At 38.4% G+C, this 14,616-nt stretch overlaps 1 protein-coding gene across 3 annotated transcripts in view; it reads left to right on the top strand.

Moving 5' to 3' along the window:
• Positions 1–14,616, top strand: part of CEP70 (centrosomal protein 70) — a 65,327-nt gene that overhangs the window by 18,487 nt on the left and 32,224 nt on the right. For all 3 annotated transcript variants that reach the window (XM_062214149.1, XM_062214140.1, XM_062214157.1), the window contains exons 3-8: positions 2,530–2,646; positions 4,360–4,450; positions 4,573–4,696; positions 4,994–5,174; positions 9,772–9,941; positions 13,289–13,345. In XM_062214149.1, the coding sequence (XP_062070133.1) occupies positions 2,530–2,646; positions 4,360–4,450; positions 4,573–4,696; positions 4,994–5,174; positions 9,772–9,941; positions 13,289–13,345 (740 nt within the window). The remainder of the gene's footprint in view (positions 1–2,529; positions 2,647–4,359; positions 4,451–4,572; positions 4,697–4,993; positions 5,175–9,771; positions 9,942–13,288; positions 13,346–14,616) is intronic.

A 14,616-nucleotide genomic window follows, 5' to 3' on the forward strand; every position in this document is an offset into this window, starting at 1 on the left:
GGTAGGCCAGGTTTCAGGTTCGCGGGAGAGGTGGTTTACGTCTCTGCTTTACCCTTCTCCTGAGAGGGTAACCCATCCCCCTCACAGCTTCAACCTATGGTGGCTTTGGTCTTTTTTTTTTTTTTTTTTTAAAGCAGCCTTTTTAAATCTTAGAGAATTTAGTCTTATCTGAGACATGTTTCTGTTTATCAGTTATCTGATAAAGAGGGTTTTGTTTAATTTGGAGAAGAAAACCTAAGATAATAAGAGATAACTAGGTTAGATGCTTTTGAGATAGATGTATGTGTGTATGTATACATATACATATTCAGCTATGTGTCAGGCACTTGTTCTAAACACTTTCAACATGTTGTCTGACTGAGATCCACGTATTAGGAATAAGTATTACTTACTGGAGACATGTTAATTGACAAGGACATAATAAACCAAATCCAAAATGTGGGTATATACAAGACAGAAGGACTGCTTTTTCAATAAATAGCTTGTTTTAAAAAAGGAGGAGAGGGAGAATAGAATTGCTGTAGAAGAGACTTTAGAAAATAACATCAACCAAGTACTGTATGTAACCCTTATTTGGATCCTGATTTGAAACAAAAGTCACTGGACATTTTGAAGACATTTTGGGGAAACTGAACATAGATTAGACAGTAAATGATATTAAGGCATTTTATTGTGAGAATGACATTGAGGCTGTGTTTTAAGAGTCTTGGGTGTTAGAGATGTACAGTTATCCCTGTATCTGCAAGGAACTTAGTTCAAGCTTCTTTCATGGATATTAAAATCTGTAGATACTTAAGTCTCTTTATAAAATGGTACACTATTTGTATGTAATCTACAGATATTCTCCTCTGCACTTTAATTCATCTCTATAATTTCAACACAAATGCTATATAAGCATTATACTACATTGTTTAGGGGATAATGACAAGGAAGTCTGTATATACTCAGTGCAAATGTAATTTTTTCCTCGGTGTCTTCAGTTTGCATGGTTGGTTATATTGGATGTGGAAGCCATGACTACAAAGGGCTAACTATACTGAGATATATGTGATTGAGGAAAAAGAAAATGAATGGAAGAATGTTGGTGATCATTGGAGCTGTGTTGTAAACAGAGGGTTCATCATATTCTTCTACTTCTGTGTATTCTTAGCAATTTCTCTGGTATAAAGTTAAGAACAAAACCAGCTGAAAGATGATAGCAGTTAAAGTTGGCTGGCTTTTTCAAAAAGGAACTTTATTTCAAATAAAGGCTGGAGATATTAGTATAATGGATGACATTTGAAAGATCAAGATTTGAAGGGGAGAGAGTAATCTGTAATGTCAACCAGCAGGAATGGCAGAGTTTGGGAATTTGTAACATCCTCTGAGTGTTAATAGGTTTAGCTAGAAATAAATGATGGTCATTTGTAATTTGGAGGAAGCAGGTACATGAGGACAGAGAATGCTTTGGAAGGAGCCCAGAACTGGCGGCCAGGAGACCTCCTTTTCAATCTTTAGAAGATGATTTCACTTCTCTGGGATGAGATGATTATAGCACATCAAGCTCTCACCATACTGTCTCCTGTGACAGCAAACAGCTAGAGATTTTGGACTCGGTAGTTTCCATTGCCCCTTCAAGCTCTGCTATTCTGTGATCTTAATGAATGTGGATGATCTTGCTTCTAGAAAGGAGGAATTTTGTCTGTATATCATAGACCAAGAAAATGTTTTTCTGTGGAATGGTTGAATATTAGATAACAAAAGAGTAAGTTAAATATAAGCTTTTGTGTGTGCACACACACACATACACATATACATGCACCTTTGTTGGTAGCTTCTGATGTACTTGGGAATAAAGACATCCTAAGACAGTAGCACTCCAAGACAAGCGTTGTGACCTAGCTTCTTAATCTGCCACTTGGGATACCCCTGTGTCACAGTGCCTGTTTTAGTCTTGGCTACTGTACTTCCATTCCAGCTTCTTCTGGCTAATGTACCTGAGAAGGCAGCAGATGATGGCCCAAGTGCTTGGGTCCCTGCCACTCACATGGAAGATGCGAATGGAGTTCCCAGCTCCTGGTTTTGGCCTGGCCCAGGCCCAGGTGCCAGTAGGCATTTGGAGAGTGAACCAGCGAATGGAAGATGTCTCTTTCTCTCTTCTGGCCCTGTTAGTAGCGTTCCATTTATTCTTGGAGTCCAGTGAGTTGTCAGGCTGGCCTGAAACTGGATCAGAGAGCATTCTTTTAGGTTTGAGGGAAGTAGCTACTTCTAAAAGGTAATAGTTTATTAGTTTCATGTGCTTTTCATGTTATCTAGTTAAAACAAACAGTTCTTGCTCTCGTATGTGTGGAGGTGTGTATGTGTCTAAAATCCCAGAATGTTTTATTCCAGAGAAGATCATTATAGGATAGCATTTATTCAAATGATTGTTCCATCAACGGTCTAGGAAGTCATAAAGTTTTGACGCAGGAGTGGCCTAATTTGCCCTGCAAGAGTAGTATGTTCTTTTAAGTATAATTTCTCTTAACTCATTTCACTTTTGTTCATTAGGCAACTCAGATTTTTTTATTGCCAATCTCCACTTCTTCTGATTCCACTGTGTCTCCAGCATCCCCTAAAGCCCAGCAGTCCAGTCAGTTATCAGACAAACTCATGGCTGAAAAGCAGGTAAGCTTAAAGTAGTCTAAGCTGGTGTTTCTTACTATGTGCCGAAGAATGTTGTGTACAAATGAAAATTTGACTTTGAAAAAATTCTTCAAGTAATTGGTCAAATAATTCTTGGGAAATGCCAGATTGAAGACTATTATATGGTTTTGTTACTCCAATATGAGAGGCAAGTGGTGGCTTAACCTTCTGTACCACAATGCTGGCCCCATCTTACAGTCTTAAAGTTGCTTGTTTATGGTGGTCTGACACCTCTGAGTAACATGTTGGAAGATAAGCCTTTTTTGAATGTTCTCTGAGAAACAAGCTCAAGAGAGCATATACCTACAAACTGCTTCAAATTCTCTGCTCCTGTTCCCAGTGCCCCCTTTTTGCTTAAATCCTACATTCTTGGTTATAGTTTCCAAATTGATCCTTGTATATACATTAAAAATGGATCATAAGGCTCTCAGTTCTTCACTATGATGCCTGCCTGGTCTGTCAGGGTGATTCTGTGAGAATAGAAATAGACGTTAGACCTTATCCATTATACAAGAAACTATTTAAAATGGTTTGCACCAGGCCAGTGGTGTGGTGCAGTCAGTTAAACCACTGCTTGTGAGTCTGGATATATCAGAGTACTTCAGAGTACTTGTTCAAGTCCCAGCTGCCATCGCTTCTCGGCCTTTTGGATAAAATCAAGTGTAGTATCAAGTCCCAGCTGCCCCACTTCCAATTCAGCTGCCTGCTAATGTGCCTGAGAAGGCAGCAGAAGACACCCCAAGTACCCCTACTACCCTCGTTGGAGACCAAGATGGAGTTCCTGACTCCTGGCTTCAGTCTGACCCAGTCCTGACCATTGTTGCGGCCATTTGGGGAATGAACCTGCTGATGGAAGATCTCGCTTCCCACGCGCCCCCCCCCCGTCCCCCCCAGTAACTCTACCTTTCAAATAAGTAAATCTTAAAAATAGTTATGGGGGCTGGCACTGTGGCATAGAGGGTAAAGCCTCTGTATGCAATGCAGGCATCCCGTATTGGCGCTGGTTTGAGTCCCGGCTACTCCACTTCTGGTCAGCTCTCTGCTATGGCCTGGGAAAGTGGTACAAGATGGCCCAACTCCTTGGGCCCCTGCACCCATGTGGGAGACCCGGAAGAAGCTCCTGGCTTCAGACTGGCACAGCTCCAGCCATTGTGGCCATCTAGGGAGTGAGCCAGCAGATAGAAGACCTCTTTCTCTCTCTGCCTCTCCTTCTCTCTTTGTAACTCTTAAATAAATAAATCTTTAAATAAATAAATCTTTTAAAAAAAGTTATTGACACCAACTAGTCAGATTTTTCCTGTGACCATGATACTTGTTTCTGAGTAATTCAAGTATTAAAAAATTTAGTTAATATAAAGTAGTTTGTAGTTTTTCTGAGCAAGGCTTTGCTAAATGATGCAGTTAAATCTGGTTCACTGAAATTGTAAGATTTTTGTTTGCTTTAGGTTGCCATTAAGTCCTCCCTATCATTAGTCTGTACGATGCAGTAGTTTGTGCTTATTTGCATATTTCTAGTTAGTGGCTAAGCGTGTTACAAATGGTAAGTGTACTAATCTTATGTATACAAACTCATTTAATAAAACCTTTTGGTGAACAACCTCTGTTACCTGGAAATACAGGAAAATATATATATATATATTGGGGATTTCTTCACTCTATCTAAGTTGATTCTTTTGTCTTTACTCAAAATTGTAGCAGGAAGAAGCAGAATGGGAGAACATAAATATGCTGTTGATGAAGCATGGCTTAAAACCACTGTGCCTGGTCAAGAGAAAAGATCTTAAAGGTACTCGGATCCTATTTCTGCTCCTTAAGGGGAAAAGGTTCTTTTTACTTTTGAAATTTCTTATCTTAAAAATGCCTTACCTACTTCTGTTTTTACTATCTGTGTTATTTTTCAAAATGTAGAGTTCATCATTTTTGACAAGCAATCATCACAAAGGATGAGACAGAATTTGAAAACATTGGTAGAAGAAACAGCACGTCAACAGAGCATGATACAGGAGCTTATAGAAACTAATCAGCAGCTTAAGTAAGAATGGAAAAATTCTTTTGACTTGTTGGTATGCATTCTAAAAATAACTGTCTTGCAAAGAACCTTAAAATTTAGGTTTTGATTTTGAATATGAAGTTTAAAGCTATTTTTATAGGTAAATAGTTAACATTTTAGTAGAAAAACCTGTGGTTTTTGGCGTAAATACGTAATGGAACGCTGTATTTGTGAGAAGATAGAAATTTTGAATGCAGAAAGTTTTGGAAAGTGTTAATATGTTATGTGGTTTGATTTACTTTTAAGTACTAAAGGAGAGAATTGTGTGTATTAAATTAGAAATGAACTTCAGCTAGAACAGAGCCGTGCAGCACATCAGGAACAACGTGCCAATGACTTGGAACAAATTATGGAGAGTGTGAAATCCAAAGTTGGTGAATTGGAGGATGAATCCCTAAATAGGGTTTGCCAGCAGCAGAATAAAATAAAAGATCTTGAAAAGGAGCAGAAAACTTTACAGGTACCAAGTTACATATTTTCTAGATGTTGGTTAGTACTAGAGCAACTCATCCTGATCCTTGGGTCGCTTTCATGTTGCTGAATTCAGTGGTACTTGTGGTAGAAGGAAATCTTTATGGTAACCAATTGGGAAAGATAAAAGTGCCCCTGGAGCATAATCATTTCACAGCCTAAGGCACATTCTTCTAATTTTGATGTACAGTTATTGCCAAATTTAGAACAGGTTAGTGGCTGCCTATTTTCCAGTTGGGAAATGAAACATTGATTATCTCGTGACAAAGAAGTCAAGGAAATTGATAAATATTTGGGGTATTTTGAGACTATTGGTGAATTTACATAACATGGGCTATTATGTATATGCAGCCTTTTTTCATTTAGCCTCATTATTTTGAGATTCATTCTTTTGGCTGTATGTGTCAACTGCTTAGTCCTTTTTGCTCAGAAGTATTTCATCCTATGGATCTATTATAGTTCATCTATCTGAACAAATAGAGCTCTTTTAAACAACCGTGTTCAAGTATTTGGGTAGATATGAGCTTTCGTTTCTCTTGGGTGGATAGGTAGAAACTGGAATCAATCATAAGTATATGTTAATTTTAAAAATTCAGGTTTTGTTTTTTTTTTCAGATTTCTGTTTTCTGAATGACAGTCAGAAACATACAGATTTTCTATCTGCTGGTTTACCCCCCAAATGCCTTTAATAGCCAGGGCTGGCCCAGGCCAAAGCCAGGATCCTGGAATTCAACACAAGTCTCCCTCATGGGTGGCAGGTATCCAGCTACCAGAGCCGTCGCCAGTGCCTCCTAGAGTATGTGTTCATAGAAAGCTGGAATCAGGATCAGGGACTCAAATGCAGGCATCCCAAGAGGCATCTTAGCCACTGCCACAAATGCCCACCCTGTGTTATTTTATTAAAGACATTGCCAAACCTTTCCAAAGTGGCTGTACCATTTAGCATTACTTCCAGAGTACGAGAGTTCTAGTTAATTTTTTTAATTTGGTATGGGACACCTTCATTTTGAATGTTTTCACTGAGTATAGAATTTTAAGTTGGTAGTTCTTTTGAGCATTTGAAATGATCAGATTCCTTTGTTTCTACTGAGAATTCTGTTGTCAATTAGTTACTCTTTGAAGGCAATCTGCTTTCTCTCTGGTTGCTTTTAGTATTTTCTCCTTGTTTTTATTTTGAAGTAGTTTTACTTTGTGCATAGGCGATTTTTGTTTTGATTTCCTTGGACTTTGCAGCACTTCTTGAATTGGTGGCTTGATGTCTTTCATCAGTTTGGCAAATTCTTAACCATTATGTCTTGATGTTATTTCTGCCCATTCTTCTCAGGACTCCAATTCTGTTGGCATTTATCATATATTCTCCTATGTCTTTCATGGTTTTCTTTCTTGATCTTTTATCTTGCTTATTCTGGATATTTTCATTTTAGTTTTAGAATTTCTGTTTTACAGTGTTTTGCTAAAATTTTCTGTTTTGTGTAAGTAAACATTGACTCTATTTTAAAATATAAAATACATTATATATAAAATAAAATATATATCTGATACAGAAATAGATGGTGGTTGCAAGCATTGTGAATGTACTAGATACCATTATTGTTCCCTGCAAAATGGTTAATTTAACTTTATGTGAACTCGCTTCCATTTAAATAATTCTTTGTGTCTGATAATTTGATTATCTGGTTCTCCTTGGATCCATTTTTATAGTCTATTGTTTCTTTAGGTTTCTATTCTGGTGTGCCTGGTTATTTATTAAGTGCTGAACTCTGTATTGGCACAATTGTAACCATGAGGCCTAGACCCTAAAGATAACCGTATGTGCTTCTGGTAGGTGTCTAGGTACAGGAGTAATCTGGGGTCATCTTGATCTGGTGTCAGATGATGATTTGAAGCTGAGCTTCAGTCTCAAAGATAGCTGGTCAATTTCTTGTTCACTTTTCCTCTTAGGGTATAGTGTGAGGTTTCCCATGGACTTTATTTGGTGTCTAATTTTTGTTTCCATAGTTCTGCCAGACTAAAACAGGCTTAAACACACGGGCACACAAAGCAAGAATAGAACAAAAACTGTTAATTTTCTTAGCTTCTGTGACACTGCTTCAGGTATCTGAAAACACACATGGGAAAATATAACTCCAAAAACTAGACTCAGTCCTTTAGGTTTCCTTTTTCTCCAAGATCATAGCTTTCTTTTTCACTGCCTTTTTAGTACCTTCACTTTTTAAAAATTTGACCATTTTTTATAGAAAATTTTTATTTAATAAATACAAATTTCAAAAGTACAACTTTATAGCAGTTCTTCCCCTCATAACCACCCTCCCACACACAAACCATCCCATCTCCTACTCCCTCTCCCATCCACTTCTTCATTAAGAATCATTTTTAATTATCTTTATATACAGAAGACCTACTCTTTACTAAGTAAAGATTTCAACAGTTTGTACCCACACAGACATACAAAGTATAAAGTACTATTTGAAGACTAGTTTTACCATTAATTCTCATAGTACAACACATTAAGGACAGAGGTCCTACATGGGGAGCAAGTGCATAGTGACTCCAGTTTTAACAATTGACACTCCTATTTATGACAAATTTTACTATATTTTTAAAGTTTTTCTTGGCAGGAGTATTGGGTGAATTATCTAGTCTATAATTTATAGACCAGGAATTCCACTTTATTTTTTAAGTAGAATTTTTTAAAATAGCCTGTGTCTGATAATTCTTATATTGGAAATTCTTCTTAGATTTATTTTAGGCTCTAGTTATGTCTTTATGTTACCTGTGTATACAGGGCACAGTAGTACTTCAAGAAAAAAATTTGAAACATAAAACGAATGCATCTTATTCCAGAGTAAGCTGAATTGCAACCTGGCTTCCAGTCTCTTGGATAGAACCAGGGAAGTTCAAACTAAGATCTTAGATTAAGAAGTTGAAGATATTAAAGTTCTAGTATAGCATTTGACATAAAGGAATAAAAGTTCTCTTTGAAGTGGGAAGCCCTGCACATGCCAGAAAGGAAAAAGGAAACCCAAAAAGTTAGGAGTTGCATTCCTCCCAAGGGTACTTTTAGATTCCTGAAAATTGAGATGATCCTCTTACTTCCCTCCATTCTTTTAACATGGTGAAATATATTCTTTGATTTTTGTTTGAACCATCCTAGCATGTCAGGCATAAATTCTGCTTGGTCATAGTGTATCATCTTTCTAACATACTATTGAATTTGGTTTGCTAGTGTTTTGAGTTTTGCTTTATGAATATCTATTTATAATAGATACTGGGCTATAATTCTTTTTTTTTTTTCTTATTGTCTTTGGCTTTGATACCAGGATAATGTTAGCCTCATAGAATGAATTAAAATTGATTTTTGTAGATTGCTGTTATCTCCTGTAACTGTGCAGAACTTGGTGATTAGTTCTAATTTCACAGTTAACTTTTAGATGCAGCTGGGACTTGCATCCTCATCATGTGACTGCACAGGCCCTGCCTGGCTTCTAGGGAGGTCTAATAGGATCACTTCTGGGTGTAACAGTGTATGCTTTGTGGGAGATGGAATGGTACCAGAAGCTTTTGGTACCCTTTTCCCCCCTGAGGCTCCCTAAGTCTCAACAAGTATTCTTAGATAAGAGTGTCCTGTTCTGAGAGGGACATGTCTTGAAAATATGCAAGCCAGATGGAAGAAAGTCTTCTCACTGAGCTTCATAAAAGTGTGTTAATAATAAAAGTGACAATGCTTTTGCTAATGAGCTTTCAAAGGACACTGAGAAATAAGGGAAATGATATCTTGAAGACAAGGGAAGAATTTATACATGTCTTTATAAATCTCAAAATCTAAAACTAATTATCTAAGATACAGATACATCCACCTACCAAAACAGACAGTTCCCATTCACTGGTTCCCTCCTTAAATTACAGCAACAGTTGGGGCTGAGCCAGACAGAAGCTAGGTGCTGGGAACTCAATCCAGATCTCCCATATAAGTGGTAGGGAGCCAACTGCTTGAGCCGTAATCCACTGCCTCCAAAGGTACATATCAGCAGGATCCTGGAATCAGGAGCTGGAGCCGTAACTCAAAGTGAGGCACTCCATTGTGGGATGCAGGCATCGGTAGCCAGTGACTTAACCGCTGGACCAAACAGCTGCCCCTGATTCTGTCCTAAAGATGACTTCTTGGTTATGAACTGACTTGAGTTTACAGTGTCCCATATTGCCTGAGTGCCTAAATTGATTACACCATTTGCAGTCCTGCGTTATCACTGATCACTTAAGAAACTTAATTTTCATTCTTGTCTTTTTTAACATCCTTATACTTGTCCCTTCCTGATTTCATATAAACCTAAATGTAAAATTATATCAGTTTTATAGAGATAAGTCTGCATGAAATTGTGAGCTATAGTTTCCACATTTCATTGTTATTTTTATTTATATTTTTCAGGTTTGTGTTTCTGTATCTTGTGTCCATTTAAAAACAGCCTTAATACTAAGTTCTTGCATGAAATAATTCAGTAGAAACTATGAAGATACTTGTGTGTAAAATACTGTTAGGGCAGCATGTCCTTCACATCATAATTGTGTATGTACAAAACTTCTTACAGGCAAAATGCCAGCATTATAAGAAAAAACGAATGGAGCAACAAGAGACAATTGCTTCTTTGCAAAAGGATATCTATAGATTAACAAAGGAGGAAGAAGAGCGCATTTTCACCCAAAATAGAGTGTTTGCCTATCTCTGCAAGAGAGTTCCTCATACCATCTTGGACAGACAGTAATGTTTACTTTATGTTATGTTGCTAGATTCAGCATTTCTTTTTTAAACTAGTTTTATCTTGGAGCTGGTTATATGTCTTAGAAACTACAAGAGTCTCCTTCTCCCTCTTCCGCTTATGCCACCCCTCACTCTCAACGCATCCGATACACTTCTTTTGCCCTGGAGAAGTGAATTAGACATTTCCTAAATAACACTGAATATTTAACTAAATTAAATTGGTAATTCACAAGTCAGACATGCATCAGAAGAACTCTGATTCCTTTTAGTGAGGAATGGTTTTAGAGACCACTGTATAGGTTTTGGAGTTGCTTATTGTTGTCATTGATTGTAGGACTTTTCAGTGGGGAAAAACTAGAAATGATAGAATCTGGGACCAAAGTATTTTTTTTCACAGTTTAAGTTAACATTACCATGTTTTTACATTGAAAACCATTATTCTTTAGAATAATTATTTGCTTTATCCTACATTAAATTTTTCAAAACAATAATACCAAAACTACTCACAGTAAACCTGTCGAATGAAATTTTAATTTCTTCGTAAATCTTAAGAATTTATTTTTACTTATTTGAAAGTCTGAGACAAACAGATCATCCACCTACTAGTTCATTTCCCAAATGCCCAACACAGTTAGGACTAGGCTATGCCAAAACCAGGAGCCATGAACTCAATCTGAGACTTCTGTGTGGGTGGTAGGAACACAGCTACTTGAGCTATCATATCTTGCCTCTTGGGATGTGTACTGTCAGGAAGGTGGAATTGAGAGAGAAGCCAGAACTTGAATCTAGGCACTGTGAAATGGAATATGGGTATCTTAAATGTCATCTTAACTACTAGGGTAAATGCCTTCCCCAAAGAATTTTTTTTTTTAAAGGTTTTTTGTTTGTTTGTTTTTTTTTTTGGACAGGCAGAGTGGATAGTGAGAGAAAGACAGAGAAAGGTCTTCCTTTTGCCGATGGCTCACCCTCCAATGGCCGCCACGGCCGGCACATCTTGCTGATCCGAAGCCAGGAGCCAGGTGCTTCTCCTGGTCTCCCATGCGGGTGCAGGGCCCAAGCACTTGGGCCATCCTCCACTGCCTTCCCGGGCCATAGCAGAGAGCTGGCCTGGAAGAGGGGCAACCGGGATAGAATCCGGCGCCCCAACCGGGACTAGAACCCGGTGTGCCGGCGCCGCAAGGCGGAGGATTAGCCTGTTAAGCCACGGTGCCAGCCGTCCCCTAAAGAATTTTAAAAGGGAAAGATGAGAGAAAGGATTTTCTGTTGCAGGAATATGGTAGCAGGAAAACTGAGTGTATTTGGAAATGGCAGATAGTCCACAACTTCTGGAGCTATATTTGATATGATGGGAAGAATCTTAGTAGACACTAGGAAAGGTCTGCTGAAACTCTGGAGAGGATTAAACTCCTGGCTGAAGAGTTTGGGTTTGACTTTTTACATGGCAAGCAAAATACTTCAGGACTTCTAAGCAAGGAAATTAAACCCAGGGACAGAAAATCAAGCTATTAATGGATTATAATAGTCTAAGTGATAGACAACAAAGGCCTGAATAAGACTACAAGAAAGGAGAGAGAATGCAGAGATAGACAGGGGTTATCCAGACTGAATGGCTGTAGATATTGAAAGGAAGGTAATAAAAGAATAATTTTTCAAGCTAGGTTTGAGATAATGGGGAAGGAAGATAATGAGTTTATTAATGATCATGTGGTTTGGCCCCGAGTCAGTTTTGTAGAGATGTCAGGTTGGAAGGGCCAACTCCAGCGGACCTCCAAATTTCCTAGAGGGAAAGAAGAGTTGAGGGTTTGAGTATCATGATAGCCAAGATCTAAGCATGTTTCAAGGAGCGGGTGGTCCAAAGTGTTAAATGCTGCTCATCAGTTTACTTGTTTACTTTCCTGCTATCTTACCTGCTCAGAAAATTCAGTTGATATATAGTAAGTCTGCCCTAAAAGTTTATTAGGGTATGGGGCCAGTGCTGTGGCACAGTGTGTTAAGCCACAACCTACAGCATCAGCACCCCATATAGATACTGGCTCGAGTCCTGGCTGCTCCACTTCCTTTCCAGCTCCCTACTAATACACTTGGGGAAGCAGCTGAGCATGGCCCAAGTCCTTAGGCCCCTGCACCCACATGGGCAACCTGGAAGAAGCTCCTGGCTCCTGGCTTCAGCCTGGCACTGCCCTGGTTATTGCAGCCATTTGGGGAGTGAACCAGCAGATGGAAGGTCTCCTTCTTTAACTTTGCCTTTCAAATAAATTTTAAAAAGGAAAAAAAGTTGAGAGGTAGCTGGTAACATTCACTCAAAGTGAATAAAACTTGCCAAGAATGAGATTGGAAATGGAATGGAAACATAAGGGGAACGTGTGCAGTGAGAAGGTTTGTGTAGGGAATAAATAAGATTAAAGTATCTTTTCAGGATGGTGTGAAAGTTGGTGTATGTTTAGATGGGGCAAGGAGAAAGTAATCCAGGAAATTGTGATATTAAGAGCTTAGTTACCTGAATTAGGTCTGGGAAAGGGAAAGGAAACCACATAAATTATCCCTTTAAAAAAGTATGAAAGTGTTATTTTTTTATTACAAAAGTAAAACATCCTTATAAAACCTCAAGCAATATTAAAGAGTATGAAGTAAAATGTCACAGACCTGCCTGCCCCTGCTAATTCCCACATCCCAGAGAATGTCAGGATTGTGATGTGTGCCTGTCCTAGTGTCTCTCAGCTGGAGTGGACATGCTGGGTGGGAGGGTTCTTCACTGTATAGTGATATCCTGTTCATTGACAAACTTAGCATTCCACCCCCTCCCCGGTGTAGGCAGTGTGAGAACCAGCACTGTCCCGCCACGTGGCCCCTAGCTTACAATATTTCCCCCTGGTTAAGAACCTATGGAGTCCTGTTTCAGTACATATATTCACATATATTTTTTTTTTTAGGTAATATACATTAGGTTATACAACATTAATTTTTCCTCAGTCCTTATTGTGTACAAATTTACAGTATTTCTTGTAATGTACATTTTTCCTTAGTATGGATGTGTTTTCAAGAGTAGATTGTTTTTCACTCTGGTACAGTGAACAGCTCTGTTCATATTGCATCCTTGGACAAATATTTTTGAGAGAGATCACTAGAGATACAATTGTTAGGACAAGTAGAATACACACTTAAAATGTTGAGTATAATGTATAACAAATATGACTGTAATATTTGCTTCTTGCAAGAATAACTTAAAATTTGTAAAGCCTGCTAGATAAGTTTTATTTACTTTTACCCCTGTAATTTTAAATTATATAGAGAATAGTAGATGGTATAATACATTTTGAAAATAATTCATTGTATCTTCTGTTTTGTAGGTTGCTTTGCCTAATTGATTATTATGAATCTAAAATTAGAAAAATCCATACACAAAGGTATGAATAACTTTGAATTTAAAAAATTATTTATTTGAAAGAGAAAGATGTCTTTCATCTGCTAGTTTATTTCCCAAAATGTCTACAACAGCTGCAGCTGTTCCAGGCTGAAGCCAAAAGCTGGCAACTTAACCTGGGTCTCCTAGATGGACAGACACCCAGGTATTTGAGCCATCACCTGCTACTCCAGAGTTCCTGTTAACAGAAAGCTGGGTTGGAAGCAGAGGAGCTGAGACTGGAACCTATGTATCCTGATATGGGATGTGGGCATCCCGTGCAGTGTTTTAACTGTTGTACCAGATGTCTGTCCCAGTCCTGTGTTAGTTTTTGAAGTTACTTTCTAGTAATAAATCATCCCCAAAATTTTCAATAGCCTTCTGAAATTTTAAGTATAATATGAAAATCTTAATTTTCCCTATGACCTTCTTTATAAAGGTCTTGAAGATTATATTTTGCCACTTAAATTAAAATGTATTATAACTGTTTAAAAATATATATATTTAGGCCAGCGCCGCGGCTCAATAGGCTAATCCTCCGCCTGTGGCACCGGCACACCGGGTTCTAGTCCGGGTCGGGGCGCTGGATTCTGTCCCAGTTGCCCCTCTTCCAGTCCAGCTCTCTGCTGTGGCCTGGGAAGGCAGTGGAGGATGGCCCAGGTGCTTGGGCCCTGCACCCTCATGGGAGACCAGGAGAAGCATCTGGCTCCTGGCTTCGGATCAGCGCAGTGTGCCAGCCTCAGTGGCCATTGGAGGGTGAACCAATGAAAAAGGAAGACCTTTCTCTCTCTCTCTCTCTCTCTCTCTCTCTCTCTCACTGTCCACTCTGCCTGTGGGGGGGGGGGAATATATATATATATATATAAACAATCACCAAAGTATTAGTCACAGTGGAAATAGTATTTCTTGTTGTTTTGTTGAAGTATTGTAACTTGTTCCACTGATGTTATCTAGACACAGTATAGTTACTAAGTATGTCCAGAATACATAGAATCTGCCTACCAAGTCCATCCTAATTACTATGTAGATTTATATGAGATGAAGATAAAATATCAGAAATGAAGCATAGATTTCTTTGTATGAACTAGCACGTGAGATGTTTCTGGAGCTTTGTAAGTTAGGCTTCTGTGACTGAAGGTGTACCATTATGGTGATGGTATTGAATTTAGCTCTCATGATTTTGTAGTGAAAATCTGGGAATGAGGAATGAAAGACACAGGGGAGAGGAATCGCTTTTTAAAAAATTTTATGTGAAAGACAGTTACAGAGAGGCAG

The sequence above is a fragment of the Lepus europaeus genome, chromosome 2 (genome assembly GCF_033115175.1).
Source record: "Lepus europaeus isolate LE1 chromosome 2, mLepTim1.pri, whole genome shotgun sequence".
Taxonomy (NCBI): Eukaryota; Metazoa; Chordata; class Mammalia; order Lagomorpha; family Leporidae; genus Lepus; species Lepus europaeus.